A 17,928-nucleotide genomic window follows, 5' to 3' on the forward strand; every position below is an offset into this window, starting at 1 on the left:
CTGGGCCTTGGACACTCAAGTTTGAGAACTAGTAGTCAGAGCCAGTGGGAACTGGCTTTCTCCCCCAGATGAGTTGTGCAACAACCCCCTGCCTCTGGCCCTCTTATACTCGTGACAGAGCCCCACAGTGGGAACTGCATGTGAACTAACTCAGCTTTCATGTGAGTAAAAGCCAAGGACTGCCCATCCCTGCACTGTGAGCTGCTGTTTTGTGACAGCTGCGTGCTGCGAGGACATCTGGATAGCCTTTGTTTCAGAGATTGCAAGTCAGTGCTTTCTAGCTTTGGCAGACTGCAGAACAGCCACAGCAGGATAGGTGTATTTATTTATTCTTCACTTTCATCTGGAGAACTTAACTACTGTGTAATTCATCCTGCCCTTTGTCATGGTTTGAGCATGTATAGAATCATAGAATCAACCAGGCTGGGAGAGACCTCCAAGATCATCCAGCCCAACCTAGCACCCAGCCCTAGCCAGTCAACTAGACCATGGCACTAAGTGCCTCATCCAGGCTTTTCTTGAACACCTCCAGAGACAGTGCCTCCACCACATCCCTGGGCAGCCCATTCCAATGCCAATCACTCTCTCTGTGAAGAACTTCCTCCTAACATCCAGCCTAGACCTGTCCTGGCACAATTTGAGACTGTGTCCCCTCTTCAGTTTGTTACAATCCAGTTATTGGTTACTTAACTGGTAGTATTTGGAGACTTTTCTTTTTTCCCTGCTAGCATTTTTAGGGTGGCTTTTGTGCTAAGTGTTTCAAATAGTGTTTTTTCCTGTGTTCTAATGTGGTAGGCAGATGTCCTTTTGGTTTTTTTTTTTCACTTTCTTAGCTCCCTTTGGAATATGAACTTTTGTCCTTGCAGCTGCAAGCTGACTGCAGAAAGACACAGAGATGGAGCCAGTGTCAAGTCTGAAGACTCTTTTTTACTGCTTGTAATTAAATTAAAACTAGATACTTAAAATACTTCATTATAATGTGATCTGAATTTTGGTGGAACTGCTGATGAGTTTATGGCCTGAGGGTTATGATTTGTTTAGACTTGGTTTGTGACTTCTTCTGCTCAATTACTTATATTGAACTTGATTTTATTGTCACACAGTTGTGGCTTTGGGCTTGTGATGGTTTGGGTGTTACTCACCCCCCCACACTTAAGAAAATCACCCAGACTAGACTCAGCCACTGGAAATTGAATGGATGAAGCTATATTTGCAGCTTAGCACAATATACAAACAGATATTTACAGTATATACAGAAATAGACAAGTTAAAAAGTAATAAAGAAACACAGCAGCCCTCCCAGAAACCGGAGTCCCCAGGAGGGGCTCTCAACCACCCTTCCACCTTCCTCCTACCCCTCTACCTTACCCCAGACTTTGCCTTATGCTCAAGGTAATTTGGAGAGTTGGCATGGAGGGTTAGGAAGCAGATGGATTAGTCAGGCAGGTTAGAGAGAGAAGTGCAGCCCAAAAAAAGCCCAGAGAGACACACTCTTATCTATATTTATGTTCTTCTTATACATCTCAGCAAGCCTATGAGTGAAGTAGACATCATTATTGTTTCCTTTTCACAGCATATAATCTGATTCTTCTCACCAAAACATTCTAGTTAGGCTCAAACTAGCACAGGGCTCCATTATCTGCATTGTTTTCCCAGCTGGAAGAAAGGATGCTGGGTTCAGGATTATGAACCATAAGCAGAAGTGATAGGAAGAAAGGATCATGTTGGTAGTGATTTTTTAATGGTTTTTTCTTTCTCTCCATGGTTCAAGCAGCTGGGTGTCATGGTTTGACTCCAGCAACTAAGCACCTCACTGGCTTTCCCAGCACTGTACCTGCTTTGTCCAGGGTTTACATGTGGCTGTCTTCTTTGATGTGCTTCAGCATGACCATGCAGGGCAACTGATGCTTTAAGGGTGTACCTGTTGCAGCATGGACTTATCCATGGGCCACAATTCTTTCAGAGGTGTATTTGTTGCAGCACAAATGTAAACACAGACACAAGTGCTTTCAGATGTGCCTGCTCTGGGGCAGACTTACCTACAGCCACAGACATTTGAGGGTGTCTGTCTTCTCGGTGGAGTCACCCACAGGTCGCAGTCCTTTGACTCAGGTCCACACTGGAGCATCAGCTGGTTCAGAACAGCAGCACAGAGTGGCAGCACTGCTCTGCCAGCCCAGGTGCATCACTGTTGCTGTTACTGGATGTTCCTAGGCACAGCTGAGTTAGGTGATAAGCAGTGAAAGCAAAATGAGCACTAGAACTGATACACAGTAAGGAGAGCAGGTCCCATGGCAAATGCAGAAGCCTGTTGTTTAACGTCTGAACAGCAATCACAGCTATACATTTCGTCTGACACATTCCAATCAGATCTGCTGTTATCTTGAATCCTTTGAGCCCCATGCTGAGTACCAAGAAAGGACTATGGTAGTGTAACCCTAGCCAGCAACTGAAGCCTACACAACCATTTGCTCACTCTTCTGCAGTGGGAAGGATGAGAGAGTTGGAAAGGTCAAAGTGCAAAAACTTGTGGTTTGAGATGGAACCAGTTTAATAGGTAAAGCAAAAGCCAGGCAGGCAAAGCAATGAATCTGTTCACCACTTGCCATGGGCCTGCAGGTTTGGCCATCTCCAAGAGAGCAGGGCTCCCTCATGTGTGGTGGTTACTTGAGAAAATGGATGCCATCACTTTCTTGCCCGGCTTTATACGCTGACCATGTTGTCCTATGGTCTGGAATATCCCTTTGGCTGGCTGGGATCAGCTGTCCCACCTGTGTCCACTCTCCTTGCACCTTCAGCCCACTTGCTGCTGGGGTGGTGTGAGAAGCAGAAAAGGCTGTGTAAACTCTACTCAGCAGTAACTAAACATTCTTGAATTATCAATGCTGTTGCCAGACAACTTCACATTATAGCCCTGTTCCAGCTACTGTGAAGAAAATTGACTCTATCCCAGCCCAAACCAGCAAATGTGGCAATTCATAGCCATGTGGGAGATGATGATCAGATTTCTTTTCTGAAGAGGATCTGAGTCAACATAAAAATGACTGGATAAATAACACAGGAAAGTCTCTTGGGTGGTTTCCTTCCCCAAACATATTATCAGGTACTCTGCGTTGGCTTGCGTGAAAGTTTTTGTAATGTGCATGAACCTTTGAATGATTTTTCAGTCTTCTGATTTTATTCTCAGTTTCATTGAGGTTGAGGGAACTCAGTTCTAAGCCTTCTCTCCAAAGAGTGTCTTAGTGATCACGTGAATCATTCTTTTTCTCATTAATGGTCTGGTGCATGAATGGTTCCAAAAGTGGGAAAACATCCATCACTGGTGCTGATGGCCTTCATGTCAGAAGTGCCATCATAGCTAAGGAGCTGACTTAAGTGGTGAGTGGTAAGGATGGAAACCCATCAGAGGAAGACTAGCCTGTTGTATGAGTGAAAATGTATTATCCCAACTTCTGAGATGGAACAAGCTTCAGTTATGCTTTCTGCAGATACCATTTTGCTTTGCCATGCCTGTAGTCTGAATGTGTCAAGATGAAACAAGCAGTGGGGGATTCTTTGGCTTGGGTCCTAAGCAGTTGCTGTGCTTCTTGTACGCCCCTCTCAGGAAATATCTGCAACAATCTCAGTTAACAATAAAACCAGTAAAGAGGAGAAACCTCCTCAATGGCATGTCAGTTGACCTGGATCAATATTTTTGTAGCTGTCACTGTACACTAGGAAGCTTTTCATAGAATGTGGAGCTCTAAATCCAGAATTTCACTTTGGAAATCTTTGTTTCTTAAGCTTAACTAAGCTCAGTCTGTTTCCTGTTTGTATGATGGCATTGAAACCAAACCAAAAAATGTCCCCTTAGTCTTTTTTTCCCCCTCCTCTCTTTTTAGCTGGTGAAGCTTTGTATTGCAATGATTGATACTGGGAAGGCATTCTGTACAGCCAACAAGCAGTTCATGAATGGAATTCGGGACCTTGCACAATATTCCTGTAAAGATGCATTGGTTGAGGTAAGTTTGTTAAGATTTGAAAATGGAAGGAGAAAAGCATAACTGAAAAGGGTAAAATGCAACAGTTGGCAAAAGAAGCAGATGAAGTTTATGCTATTAATTGTTGTTTTTTTTTTCTCCTTTTTAAAGAATCATAGAACCATATTTTCTTTGAAATGTCAGAGCGAGCTTTTTTTGTCTGTGGTGCAGTGTTTGTACTGTTTAGTTTCAGCTTTAAGTTGCAATGACAAAGATTTTCCAAATTCCAGAAAATAGTTATTGGGTCAGGAGAGTTATCTTGGCAAGAATGGATAAAGTCAGACTGAAGCTCTGAGCAACTGCCCTATTTACTTTGTTAAATAAAGGAGTTGTACTCATGAGGTCCTGTGAGCCAGTTCTCTGTAACTACATTCCTGGAGCTGATCTCTTGGGTCATGAAAGTGGCACTCTCTAATGTATAGAAATGTAAATATTTAATACAGAGAGCCCAGTTTGGAGTAACCTCAGGATGATGTTAGGCAAATTTGGAACACTAATATCTCCTGTCTGTGTTAGTTTGTAATGGGGTATGACATTGTGTAATATCCATGTGTGATGCTGTGCATATCCCTGTGTTTAATGTGCATTATGTGGTTAAACATCAATTGCAGCTATGCATCTCCACAAGCTAGCTGAAATAGGTGATGCCTGTGCACTTCAGTGTAGTCTGTGTGCAACTGAAACTTGCCCTCTGGAAAGTGACATGCTAGAAGTGTAGTGTGATGGCAAACTAATAAAACACTATTTGTGTCCAACTATGCTTATGTTACATTTGTTGTGTAAGCAGTAAGTAGATATCCAAATATGTTAGGGATGGTTGTTTTCAAACTATAATGGTGCTGTTAATCCTGCTGATTGAAGTCAGTGCTGCTGATCAGAGGCAGTAGTTTCTCCAGTAAATGTGTGTGTACTGATGATTGCATGAAGGGTTTTTGGAGCTAGAGTATTAAACATTCATAAATAACAAGTAGTATAATATGAAACATTGTAAATCTGTTGAATTATGTGAACTTTCCTTAATTTAGTCAACTTAATTTTTCCTACTTTGCTTCAGTTTAGTTCCTTATATATATATAGGTAGGTCACAGTAACATTTTTATTGCTTGTGACTTTATTAAATGTACTTGGTATTGTCCACATGCTGTCCTTCTAGCATGATAGTTTAATAATCATGCTAAGGAAAATCAGTTTCTAGGTTCTTTACTGAAAAGCTGTCAACCTCTGAAATGTTGCTTCCATGCTGTGTTGTTTCATAGAATCACAGAATGGTTTAGGTTGGAAGGGATCTCAAAGGTCATCCAGTTCCAACCCCCTGCTGTAGGCAGGGACACCTCCCAGTTGCTCAAGGCCTCATCCAATTGGTAGGGCTTGACTTCAAACCTTCTGTTTTTTCTCTTTACAGACCAGCTTGACAAAGTTCTCTGACACCTTACAGGAGATGATCAATTACCACAATGTAAGTGTTTCTAACTGAAAGTTGACCCTTGCAGTTTACTTCCACTTCTATTTGATAACAGAATAATGCTGGAACTATTCATGTTGATGTTATCATGGTTGAAGTTCCACTAAATCCTTTCATTTTATACTTGAAATGTTTTGTTTATGTTTTGTTTATGAACCCATTTATAAACATCCTCTTTTCTGCAGATTTTTATCTCACTTTGGGGTTTGTTTGAAATTCTTAAGCCTGGCTAAAACCCAGTGCAATAAAACAGAGCAAATACTGGGCTGTTCAATCTGTTTTTGTCCAGTTGATGGGCAGCAGTGGCAAATAATGAAACTATTTCTTCCCTGGACTGAAATAATGATTACCTTTTTTCACAGTTTCTACTTTTTCTCCATCTTTTATAATGCACAAAATGAAGCACTTCTGATTTGTGTGTAATTATCTTTTTTTTTTGGAAGTATAAATTTACACAAGTGTAGAGGATGGACAAAATACTTGGATTTAAGACTAATTGTGATTTTCAGCTATCAGGACTTCACTGGAAAACTCAATTTTGCCTGGATTGAAACAGGGTTTTTTTCTCCCTTTAAGATTGTAATCTTGTATCTTGAAAGCTGAAGGGATTTGTTTGTTCTTCTGTTTTCTTCCTCTTCACTTGGACCCTACTGCTTTTCTTTAACTTCCCAGCAACTGAAGTGTCTCAAATATGCTTGAAGTAAGTATGCAGGGCACTGCAACTCCTGGTGGTGTGAAAAAAAAATAGAGATAGACAATGCAGTTCAAATAGCTTCAGCTGAAATTAAATTTGTTAGCATTAGCTTAGCTGCCAAAAACTCTCCTCTTAGGCATTTCTTTGTAAGATGCATGCTTCAGGGAGGGAAGGAAACCCTAAAGGTGGAGGTTAATACTGTGGAGTTAGATTTCCTTTCCATTAGGAGGTGTGTGTCTATGCCTCAAACAGCGAAGAGGAGAGACAGTGATACTTGGATAGAGAGAAGCCAGTGCAAAGGTTCAAAGCAGCCATAGTGGAAAATAGTGTGACTTTCTTGTCAGTGATTTCTGCAGATGAATCACAGATTCAAACATTCTGGTTGGAAAATACCCCCAGGTACACCAAGGCCAACGATTATCCCTACTCTACAAAGTTCACCCTTAAACCATATCCTCAAGCACCACATCCAAATGACTTCTAAACACATTCAGAGTTGGTGACTCCACAGCCTCCCTGGGCAGCACATTCCAATGACTGACCACTCTTGCTGAGAAAAAAATGTTTCTTGATGTCCTCTCTAAAGCCACCCAGACACAGCTTGAGGCAGTTCCAGTTGGCTGGTTTACACTTTCATCCTGCTCCTGGTTATGTTCTTAACCATGATTTGCTCTATGGTATGCTCTTTTTTACACATCTGACCTAGGTTCTATAGTCTTGCTGCAGTTTTCATTCTACACTTCTGTACTTTGCAGGGCTTTGGTACAGTTTAACACAGGATGACTTTCACTTTAAGGCAGTTTGAAGGCAGGAAGCAAAGAATAAGCCATATTAGAAGACCTTTTTGCAAGTCTGAGTGGACTACTCTGAGTTCTGTTCTGTTTTTTATCCCCTCCACTTCCCTGCTGTGCTCAAGCATAGTGAGTAGAACAGTGGCTTTACCAAAAGACACAAGCATAACACGTGAGGCATGTTGTGAGGTTCTGATGAAGAACCTTGTCAGACATGTTGTGACCCTGCATTGCTTTTTGTGAATCTGCTTAGTTCAGCAGGACTTTGTAGCTCAGTGTCAGCTCTGCTCTCGACAAAGTTGGCAAGAGAGCTGTCATTAATGAGATTAAGCTAGAGGAAGAAAAAAGAGGCTGTCATTCTCCAGAGGAAGGAGGGAAGGTGTAGGAGAAAGTCCCCAAGAGACCTGGATAACTGTTAGTTTTCTCATTATGAAGCTTTGCTAAGAATAAGGCAAAGAACCAGGCCAATGCAGCATCCTCACTGATTCAGCAGTGTGGGAGTAGGTTTGACAGCTTGTGGCAAAGAGAAGCTTTCTTGGATTTGGTTTGGAGTGTATGAAAGGTAATGTGTTGGAAAGGCTATAAATCCAGTCAGATTGTGGTCTGGGCACTTTTTTTCCTGTTCTTTCAGGGAAAAAAATGTGTATGTACTTTTCTACATAGGGCTTTTTTCCTTTTCAGTACTGCAAGGCTTAGGTTTCTGGGAGTCCACTAATCAGCTGAATTCCCCTCTGATCATACTCTTGCTGTAGTGATCTTGATTTGGTGCACTCCTCAGGCGCTGGCAAGCTTAAATGTCAGTTGTGGGTGTAGTCCCAGCATGACTTCCAGCTTGTCAAGGAGTTTTTATCTATTCTAGTTGGTTTTCTATTTTCCCAATGTGGGAATTCAAGCAGGATCTTCTGTGTGTTACTGTTAGGTGTAAGACAATTTAGGTTGGAAGAGGTCTGGTTGAACTGCCTGGCTAAATTGGGGTCAGCTCTGAGGCTTGGAGTAGTTTGCTTAGGGTTTTATCCCATTTGGTCTCAAAAGCTTCCAAAAAATAGAGCTATGTTTGTTTCCTTGTTTTCATACATCTCAGCAAGCCTATTAGTGAAGTAGACATCAGCATTGCTTCCTTTTCACAGCCTGTAATCTAATTTCTCTCATTAGATTATTCCAGTTTGCCTCAAACTAGCACACTGTGTAAAGGAGATGGTGTTAATCAATCGTGTATTATATTTTCAACATTCATTTCTGCTTTGGGCTTGGTTTGTGTTTTGTTTCTGTTGGTTTTTTTTTCCCAGAAGGGTAAGTTCTTTCTATGGTTTCATTTGTCTTTCAATTGCTGGTTAAATTGTTAAGGTCTGTCAGAATAATAAGCTATTTTCAAAGCTGTTTGTCCAGGATTATCTTAACTGTTTTTAATAATCATAATAAACATATTCTATGAATCTGGGCATGTCTTTTGTTATCAGGGTCAGAGTTGATGATGCCAGGAGCTCTGTGATGGTTTGGGTGTTACCCACTTCCTCACACACTTAAGTAAAATCACCCAGACTAGACTCAGCCCCTGGAAATTGAATGAAGCCTTATATGTTACAGCTTAGCACAATATTCAAGCAGATACTGACAATATATACAGCTATGTACAGAAATGTGCAAGTTAAGAAGTAATACAGAAACACAACAGCCCTCCCAGAAACCAGAGTCCCCAGGAGGGGCTCTCAACCACTCTTCCACCTTCTTCCCACCCCTCTACTGTACCCCAGACTTTGCCTTACGTTCAAGGTGAGTTTGGAGGGTCAGCCAAGTGGGTTAGGAAGCAGAAGGATTAGTCACACAGACAGCAGGTTAGGTTAGAGAGAGAAGTGCAGCGACAGAGAGAGATTCTGTTATCTATGTTTGTGTTCTTGTTTTTATACATCTCAGCAAACCTGTGTGTGAAGCAGACATCACCACTGTTTCCTTTTCACAGCCTACAATCTAATTCTTCTCACCAGAATATCCCAGCTAGGCTCAAACTAGCACAAGCTCTCAGCTCTCCTTAAAACCACAGACTTTAAGGAAAAAAAACAGCTAAAGGTGGTGTGTTCATCTTATTTTAGTCTTTTAAAAACTTATTTCAGAGCTACATTGAAAAGCTTTATGTTTTGATATCAGACACACTGGTTTCATTCTCATCTGCTTCTGTGTAATGTGCATGTCTAAAATGAAAAGTTATGAATACCCCTAAGTTACTGACCTACAGAATAATGCTTTCTTTTCAGATCCTGTTTGACCAGACCCAAAGATCAATTAAAGCACAGCTTCAGACTTTTGTTAAAGAGTAAGTTAATTTGCAGTTGTGATGAGAAAAATACAGGTAACTTAGGTTTTAAAAACATCCAATCAGAGTGGGTTGGTGCAACACCTTTCTGAGGAATTGCCAGTCATAACTGCAGGAGTGTGTGTGAAAGCTTGAAAAAATTGCCTCAAATCTGTGAGGCTTGAGATCCAGCTGCAAAACATGTTGGAAAAGTAGGAATTATTGATCTTAATTATTGTGATGGTTTGGGTGTTCCCCACCCCCCCACGCTTTAGAAATCACCCAGACTAGTCTCAGCTGGCTCTGGGAATATAAATGAAGCTATTTATTTACAGCTAGCACAATAGACAAGCAGATATTTACAATATATACCATTATAGACAGAAATATACAAGGTCAAAGTAATACAGAAACACAACTCCCCTCCCAGAAACCTGAGTCCCCAGGAGGGGCTCTCAACCACCCCTGCACCTTCCCCCTGCCCCTCTCAACCTTACCCCAGTCCCAAGGAAGAAAAGAGGTTCAGCCAAGAGGTTAAGAAGCAAAGGTGAGTGGAAGGTGAGGTTAGGGAGATGCAGCTCAGCCAGAGCGCCACAAAATCTGGTGAGAGTGTTATCTAATGTTTACCTTTCTTCAGCAAGACTCTGAGGGAAGGAGACATCACCATTGTTTTCCTTTCACAGCCTATGATCTAGTTTTTGTCACCAAAACATTTTACCTGCTTCAAACCAGCACAATTATGTGTTGTCATTGTCTAAGGTTAGGGGAAAAAAGTGCTTACCGAAGCTTTTCTCCAGGGGTTTTGGAGCACCTCAGCTACAAGGACAGGCTGATGGATCTGAGGTTGTTCAGCCTGGAGGTGAGAAGGCTCCAGGGAGACCTAACAGTGACTTTCCAGTGTTCTGAAGGGTCCCATAAGACAACTGCAGAGGGATTGTTTACAAAGGCCTGGAGTGATAGGATGAGGGGCAGTGGCTTCAAACTAGAGGAGTGCAGACTTAGATTGGATGTTAGGAACAAGTTCTGCACCATGAGGGTAGTGAAACACTGGAACAGGTTGCCCAGGGAGGTGTTTGGGACCCCATCCCTGGAGATATTCACGGTGAGGCTCGACAGGGCTTTGGGCAACCTGATCTAGTTGAGGATGCTCCTGCTGACTGCAGGGGGTTTGGACTAGGTGACTTTTGGAGGTCCCTTTTAACCCAGACCATTCTGTGATTCAATTTTGCACCTTTCCTTAGAAGAGGAGGACAGAGAAGCTTCTGTTATACTTTGTGTGATTTCCATTTGATCCAAGCATGTTTTGAGGAATGTGAAAGCCAAAAATAGCAGTATCAGTCATGAGCACAGCCTGCTTAGGTTCTCTTTAACCGCGGGGTTTTGTGTTATATGTTGGAACTCATTTGTTATCCATCTTGCCTTTTTCTTCAGAGATATTAGGAAATTTAAAGATGCAAAGAAACAGTTTGAAAAAGTTAGTGAAGAGAAAGAGAATGCTCTAGTAAAAAATGCCCAAGTTCAAAGGAATAAACAACATGAAGTAGAGGAAGCAACTAATATTTTGACTGCAACACGGAAATGCTTCCGACACATAGCTCTGGATTATGTTCTCCAGGTAAGTGCTGCAAATAAGTTACCTTTCAAAACCATTCAATATTCAGTGGACTGAAAGAATTGGGGCTCTGCAGTTTGGCGAAGAGGAGGCTCCCAGGTGACCTTCTTGTGGCTTTTTGGTATCTAGAGGGGGCCTACAAAAAGGCTGGGGAGGGAGTTTTTAGGCTATCAGGGAGTGACAGGACTAGGGGGCATGGAGCAAACCTGGAGTTGGGTAGGTTCAGGCTGGATGTGAGGAGGAAGTTGTTCAGCATGGGATGGTGAGAGCCTGGACTGGGTTGCCCAGGGAGGTGGTTGGGGCCCCGTTCCTGGAGGTGTTTAAGGCCAGAGTAGATTAGGCTGTGGCCAGCCTGATCTAGGGTAGGGTATCCCTACCCATGGCAGGGGGATTGGAACTCGATGATCCTTGTGGTCCCTTCCAACCCTGACTGATCTATTTATAGATATCTGGCCTTGAGTTCTTGTTGTAAGCTTCTCAGAAGCTGTGAAGCTTCAGTGAAGAAGAAATAACTTTGCAAGTACTTTGTTTTTATGAAATCTGTGCAAAATTAATTTATTCAACACATTTTTGCTGCTCAATGCTTCAGTATTCAGTGCAGTTGCTGTGGTGACAGAGTTTAATTTTCAACTTGGGACTTTCATTGTGAAAAACCAGTATTTGCCTGATACTTACTTAAATGGATTTAATGAGTTGGCTATGGTGTAGTTCCATGTATCTTTGAGATAATAACTGTACCCTAGCCTAGGAGTTACAAATTAACTGAATAATTCTTCAATGGGATGTTAGCTGCTAATCCCATTTCAGATGATTGTTTTGTGGTTTATTTGCCAAATCCTGCTGGTCTGGAAGCCCCCAAGTTTGGAGTTGTGCTACAGGGGTAATCAAGTACACAGCTACTTGTCTGCTGTTCAGTGCAAATCTCCTATAGAGTGTTGAGAGGTTGAGTTCTTTGTCTACTTGGAGTTGTGTGATGTAATAATAAATTTGCTGTCACTCCTTAGGGTTCATCTATTTCGTAGCTACCCACAACTGCAACCAAAGAGCATTATTGCAACCCAGGTGGTGTGAATGTTCAAAGGCTCTGGGCTTCTGCTATGATCACAGCATGTTAGGGTTTGGAATGGACCCAAGGAGATCATGGAGTCCAACCCCCCTCCTAGAGCAGGACAATACTATCTAATACAGATCACAGAGGAGCACATCCAAACAGGCCTTGAAAGTCTCCATAGGAGACCCCACAACAGGCTCTCTGGGGAGCCTGTTCCAGTGCTCTGTGACCCTTACAGTAAAGAAGTTCCCCCTTGTCTTGAGGCAGAACCTCTTGTGCTGCAACTTACACCCATTGCTCCTTGTCTTACCACAGGGACAAACACAGAACAATTCTGTTGGTTTTAGATTAGATATTATAATCTCAATTTGTGACAGTCCAGTCAGTGATTTAAAGCCTGGTGAAGGCTTGGTTATCCATTGTTTAAATTGATGTGTGTCTTGTCAAGTGAAGTGGAATCCATCTGATCAGCCCAGGCACATGGACAGGTGTGATGGTCAGTGGTCAGCACTAAACTCTCCTGCCTTTCCAACACCAAGTTCATCTGGGTGTTTAAGAAGCCATGTGGATTATGTATTGCTTGATTATATGTGTGAAATAACAGCAGGGGGTTGAGGGGAAGTGGAAGACACTACTCAATGAGCCAGTTCCTTGTGTGGGTATTGAACTGCAGATCATTTGCATCCTGGAATTTTGTGTTATTGGCTTCTATTCTTCCAGTGTTTTAAGCTTGATTATTTTTGGGAAGTAATTGGAAGAAAACTTTCAAGTAGAGAAAAATAATTTGCTTGGTTGTTTTTTTTCCTAGATCAATGTTCTTCAGTCTAAAAGGAGAGCAGAAATCCTAAAGTCGGTAAGCTCTGCTGTGTTTTCTGCACAGACAATATTTAAATCTACCTGAAATTAGTAATGTGACTGCAGAGAAGTGTGTTAAAAATTGGTACCTTTACTCATCAAAAAATTATTAGTACATTTTGGCACTTTGTCAACAGCCAGTTTGACCTTTACTAAAACTGGACCTAAGGAGCTGCTCCTTACCTGTTCAATCCTTTTGGTTTATATTTGAGCACTGAAAGACTCTAACTCTTTGGTATCTGTTTAATGGGCAAAATCAAACTTTGTCTGCCAAGTATTCATAGAATCCAAGATCATCCAATCCAACCTAGCACCCAGTCCTATCCGATCAGCTAGACCATGGCACTAAGTGCCTCATCCAGTCCTGAACACCTCCAGGGAAAGTGACTCCACCACCTCCCTGGGCAGCCCATTCCAATGCCAATCACTCTCTTTGCCAACAACTTCCTCCTAGCATCCAGCCTAGACCTCCCCTGGCACAACTTGAGACTGTGTCCCCTTGTTCTGTTGCTGGTTGCCTGGCAGAAGAGACCAACCCCACCTGGCTACAGCCTCCCTTCAGGTAGTTGTAGACAGCAATGAGGTCACTGCTGGGCCTCCTCTGCTGCAGGCTGCACACCCCCAGCTCCCTCAGCCTCTCCTCACAGGGTTTGTGTTCCAGGCCTCTCACCAGCTTTGTCATCCTTCTGTGGACACATTCCAGTACCTCAACATCTCTCTTGAATTGAGGAGCCCAGAACTGGACACAGTACTCAAGGTGGCCTGACCAGTGCTGAGTACAGGGGCAGAATAACCTCCCTTGTCCTACTGGCCACACCATTCCTGATCCAGGCTGGGATGCCATTTGCTCTCCTGGCCACCTGCACTATTCCTTTATAAACAATAAATACTTGTGTTCTGCTCTAAGACAGATTCAGCCTTTTATTAAAACAAAGTATTTTAAATGTAGATAAGATATTCTAATAAGCAAACACAAAATATGCTTTAGTATGGTATCTGCTAAATTAATATACAGATATATCTACATGCTAGTTGAGTTTTTTTCTCTGAATGTTTTCCCTGTTCTGCTTCATATTATCTCTGTACAGTTCACTAAGGTAGTGACTGCTGAATGAAATGGTGCTTTTCCTTCCAAGATCTGAAGATTTATTCCCATGATTTCTTTATTTCCTTTAAAGAGCAAAAACTTCAACTGGATCACAGCTTTATAGCTGTGTGCCCTTCTGTTCTCTTTTTAGGACTGGGTAGGCTTCTTGGCTGTATTCATGAAGGTTATGGTTTTGGATTCTTAGTACATGTTCTATAACCCTTCTTAATTTTACATGTCCTAGTTAAACAGGAGATGACAAAAGTGAATGAATTAGAAGCATTTTTTTTGCCCTTAAGGAGATTGCTTTTGTTTATTGGCTTAATCCTATTAACTATTTTTTGAAGTTGTTTCTTTTCTGCCTTTATTTTGCATGGTTATTTACAACATTGGAATCTCTGAGATACCAGTGTAAAATTGCCAAGACACAAGAGTGCAGACAGTGACCCTGGAATTGTATTTTAACTTTGTGAATTATTTAAGTGATGTTTGTCATGTCCAATAAATATTTCTCCTTTTTCCACCCCCCTCTAGATGTTATCATTCATGTATGCCCATCTGGTATTTTTCCATCAAGGATATGATCTTTTTAGTGAACTTGAACCCTACATGAAAGATCTGAGTTCACAGGTAAGAAATTACTAAAATTCATCACTTTGTGCTGGAATGGATGGAAACTTGACATGTGCCTGCTGGTCAGGTGCATCGTAGGTTTATTCAACAGAAAGGGAACTCTGCTGTTGTGCTAGTTTGAAGCCAGCTAGAATGTTTTGGTGAGAAGAGTTAGATTACAGGCTGTGAAAAGGAAACAATGGTGAGGTCTACTGCACTCATTGGCTTGCCGAGATGTATGAGAACAAGAACATAAATATAGATAACAAAGTTGCTCTCTGCCTCTCTGAGGCTGAACCTCTTTCTCTAACCTAACCTGCTGTCTGTGTGACTAATCCATCTGCTTCCTATCCCCCCTGGCTGACCCTCTAAACTACCTTGAGCATAAGGCAAGATCTGGGGTAAGGCAGAGGGGTGGGAGGAAGGTGGTAGGATGGTTGAGAGCCCCTCCTGAGGACTCAGGTTTCTGGGAGGACTGTTGTGTTTCTCTGTTACTTTTTAACTTGTATATTTCTGTATATATTGTCAGTATCTGCTTACATATTGTGCTAAGCTGTAAATATAAAGCTTCATTCAATTTCCAGAGCTGCTGAGTCTAGTCTGGCTGATTTTCTTAATGGGGGGTGGGGTGGGTGGGTAACACCCAAACCATCACAGCTGTCATCAAAGCAAACCACTGTAAGTGGTGTGAATCAAAATAGAAACTGAAAACTGTCTGTTCCTGAAGTGACTTGTGAAAAGGTTAGATGGGCCACAGGCAACTGCACAGAGGAGGCATTGTAATGTTACAGAAAATAGGTGAAGAATATAAAATACTCAACTGAAGTTCTGTCTGTGCTGTTGAGAGGAGACTCAGAAGTGTCTTGGCTTGTTTTCAGTGCAAGTTGAACAGGCCTGGAAATACTTTTACCACACTTAATTTTTTACTTATTGTTTCCCCCCACTCTGAGGATTTGCAAGAACTACATCAATGTGAACCCATTTATTGCCATTTCCCAGTGTGATTCACAAAGCAAAGCCCAACCCAAATTCTGCCTGTCCAGATAGAAAAGCCAATAAATGGCAGGAAATATTTGTTTTCATTCATCGCAAGTGCAACTGAACATCTTAAGAAATGACTTTGTTCTGAACTGGTTATTCCTGCTGTCCTCTGTGCCACTCGACCTGCTTTTGCATCTGTGCAGTGAAGCCAATTTGGAACTGTAGAAAATTACTCCAACAATCAAATGTTCAAATAATTATTCTTCTGCTACACTAAGCCCCAGTCAGGTTCCTGTGGGTCTTAATTACTTGTACAAACAGACATCAGGGAGGTGTGTGCTTGTGTACACACATGGCTAGTAATGTGCATGACGAGCAAGTGATAGAGCTGAGAAGAGAGTCAAGGCTGCTTGAGCTGGCACTGCCATCAGGAAGGGAGGTGACAGTACAGAGACAGCCCTCTGTGTTTGGTGGAATAGCAGCTGCTGCAATGTTGAAGTGCACGTGGCTGTCCTTAGCTGCACCTTTTATTCTATCACATCCTTCCCTTTTTGGGTTGCAGTTGTTGAACTGTAGTTTTTGATAGTGTAGAATGTGTGTGTCCAGTACCTCTGCAGAAGAAGGCATGAGCAAAGAAGACCAAGACTGCAGTTGGTAATGGTTTATGCTGTCAGCTAGGTTTTAATGTTTCCATGTCATTGAGATCATTCGAGCAAGGAGCACAAGGTTAAGTTTAAATAGCTGGTCAGCAGTTCACCTGACCTGGTGAAGAGCATTGTGTAGCATTCATTTTGCTTCTGGTATCATAGCAACTGAAGGAGTCAGATTAAGAAAACCCAAAGCTGAGAATGTTTCAAGTATATTGCAGTTGGGACAAAGGTAGACTTAAGTTGTACAGCTTGCTAAATTATTCTGTTGTGACAGACCTTGGCATTGATGTGATGGATGTTTTTTTTTGGTGACAGAAGCAGTTTGTAGATAGCTTATGGAAGTTGAACAGTTAATGGCTTTGCAGCTTGTATTGGCTGAAGCAAGTCAGAGATGTTGTGACATAAACCATGGATCTGCTACATATTTTTTTTCAGATTGTTTCTGTTGGTTGAGTTTTCATTCCAAGATGAAGTTTGCCTGTGATCCGAGCTGCAAGATTGAATGGCAGCTGAAGGATTGAAATTGAAACTCAATTAAATGCTTGTGACTTTTATTTCTTCTGTTTTGCATTTTTCACAATGACTGGCTCACAGGGTGGAATAGGATTGAGCAATTTTGCTTTTGGGTGTTTTAGTTCAGAGGAGAAGTATTCACAAAGTTCTTCACAGAGAGAGTGATTTGCCATTGGAATGGGCTGCCCAGGGAGGTGGTGGAGACGCCATCCCTGGAGGTGTTGAAGAAAAGCCTGGATGAGGCACTTAGTGCCATGGTCTGGTTGACTGGCTAGGGCTGGGTGCTAGGTTGGACTGGATGATCTTGGAGGTCTCTTTCAACCTGTTTGATTCTATGATTCAAATCACATCATCATCCTAGGGAAAGCTTTAATGGCTCACAAGTGTAATACAAGCTCTAGCGTGGAAACGATGGCATTTGGCACTTCTGATATGAAATGTGCTATTAGTTTCAAAAGAAAACCTGCTTAAATTTTCATTCTGAGGTGACTATGGAAAAAGTTACCCATAAGTCTGACTTGTAGTACTTCTACAAAAGGTATTCTCTACAGGAAGGTTAATAAAAATACATTTACCACTAAGTGTGGTGTTGCTCAAAACTTCATTTGTTTTTAAGGCTACTCAGTAGTAGTATAATGGCTGGGATTTAGGTAGTTTAGTTGTGTGGTTGGCCACAGCTCTTAATAGTTGTATGCTGTTGGTTGTGTTTAGGATAGTCCATGTGCTGCTCACCTGGATGGAAAGGGGAAAATTCTGGTCTGAGAATGAAGAATGGACTGGAATGAAGTAGTGTTGTCTTGAGAGTAAAAAAGGAAATGACAACTGAGCTGCTGCTCAGAACTTTTTGGCACTGGTGCAGTGCTAAGTGTATCCACAAACACTTGTCTTGAAGGCAAATTGGGTAATTGCCCTAATCTAAGCATGGCCATTTCAGGTTTCATTTAGCAGGGTAAGAGGAAGAATTTTTCTTAGAGGCCATGTGCAAATTTCTGAGTCTGAGGTTCTGACAAGAAATGCAGTTCCTTTAAGTCCTGAACAGCACTTGGACCAGTCCTCATCTTTTGTGATAAAGAATAGTTTTCCCCAGGTGCTGGGTGCCAAAGAGTCTTTGAGTACAGTGGCAGCCCAGTCTCTCTTTAGGGGCTTTTAAAAACGTTTGAGGTCATACAGCTACACAGACATGATCTGTGGACACTCCAGTCTTTAGTGCATTTGTGTTCACAGATACCTGCAAGGTATGAAAGCCATTTGAGGCAGATTAACAGCCAGGGAGCTAGAAGAGCTAAGAAAAGTACTGGAGTATGGAATTTGATC

At 41.9% G+C, this 17,928-nt stretch overlaps 1 protein-coding gene across 4 annotated transcripts in view; it reads left to right on the top strand.

Annotated features, from left to right (window-relative positions):
• Window positions 1-17,928, top strand: part of ACAP2 (ArfGAP with coiled-coil, ankyrin repeat and PH domains 2) — a 79,898-nt gene that overhangs the window by 20,482 nt on the left and 41,488 nt on the right. For all 4 annotated transcript variants that reach the window (XM_064152890.1, XM_064152892.1, XM_064152891.1 and 1 more), the window contains exons 3-8: window positions 3,882-4,001; window positions 5,422-5,475; window positions 9,216-9,274; window positions 10,685-10,868; window positions 12,725-12,769; window positions 14,393-14,488. In XM_064152890.1, coding sequence (XP_064008960.1) covers window positions 3,882-4,001; window positions 5,422-5,475; window positions 9,216-9,274; window positions 10,685-10,868; window positions 12,725-12,769; window positions 14,393-14,488 — 558 coding nt within the window. The remainder of the gene's footprint in view (window positions 1-3,881; window positions 4,002-5,421; window positions 5,476-9,215; window positions 9,275-10,684; window positions 10,869-12,724; window positions 12,770-14,392; window positions 14,489-17,928) is intronic.

The sequence above is a fragment of the Pogoniulus pusillus genome, chromosome 13, assembly GCF_015220805.1.
Source record: "Pogoniulus pusillus isolate bPogPus1 chromosome 13, bPogPus1.pri, whole genome shotgun sequence".
Lineage (NCBI taxonomy): Eukaryota > Metazoa > Chordata > Aves > Piciformes > Lybiidae > Pogoniulus > Pogoniulus pusillus.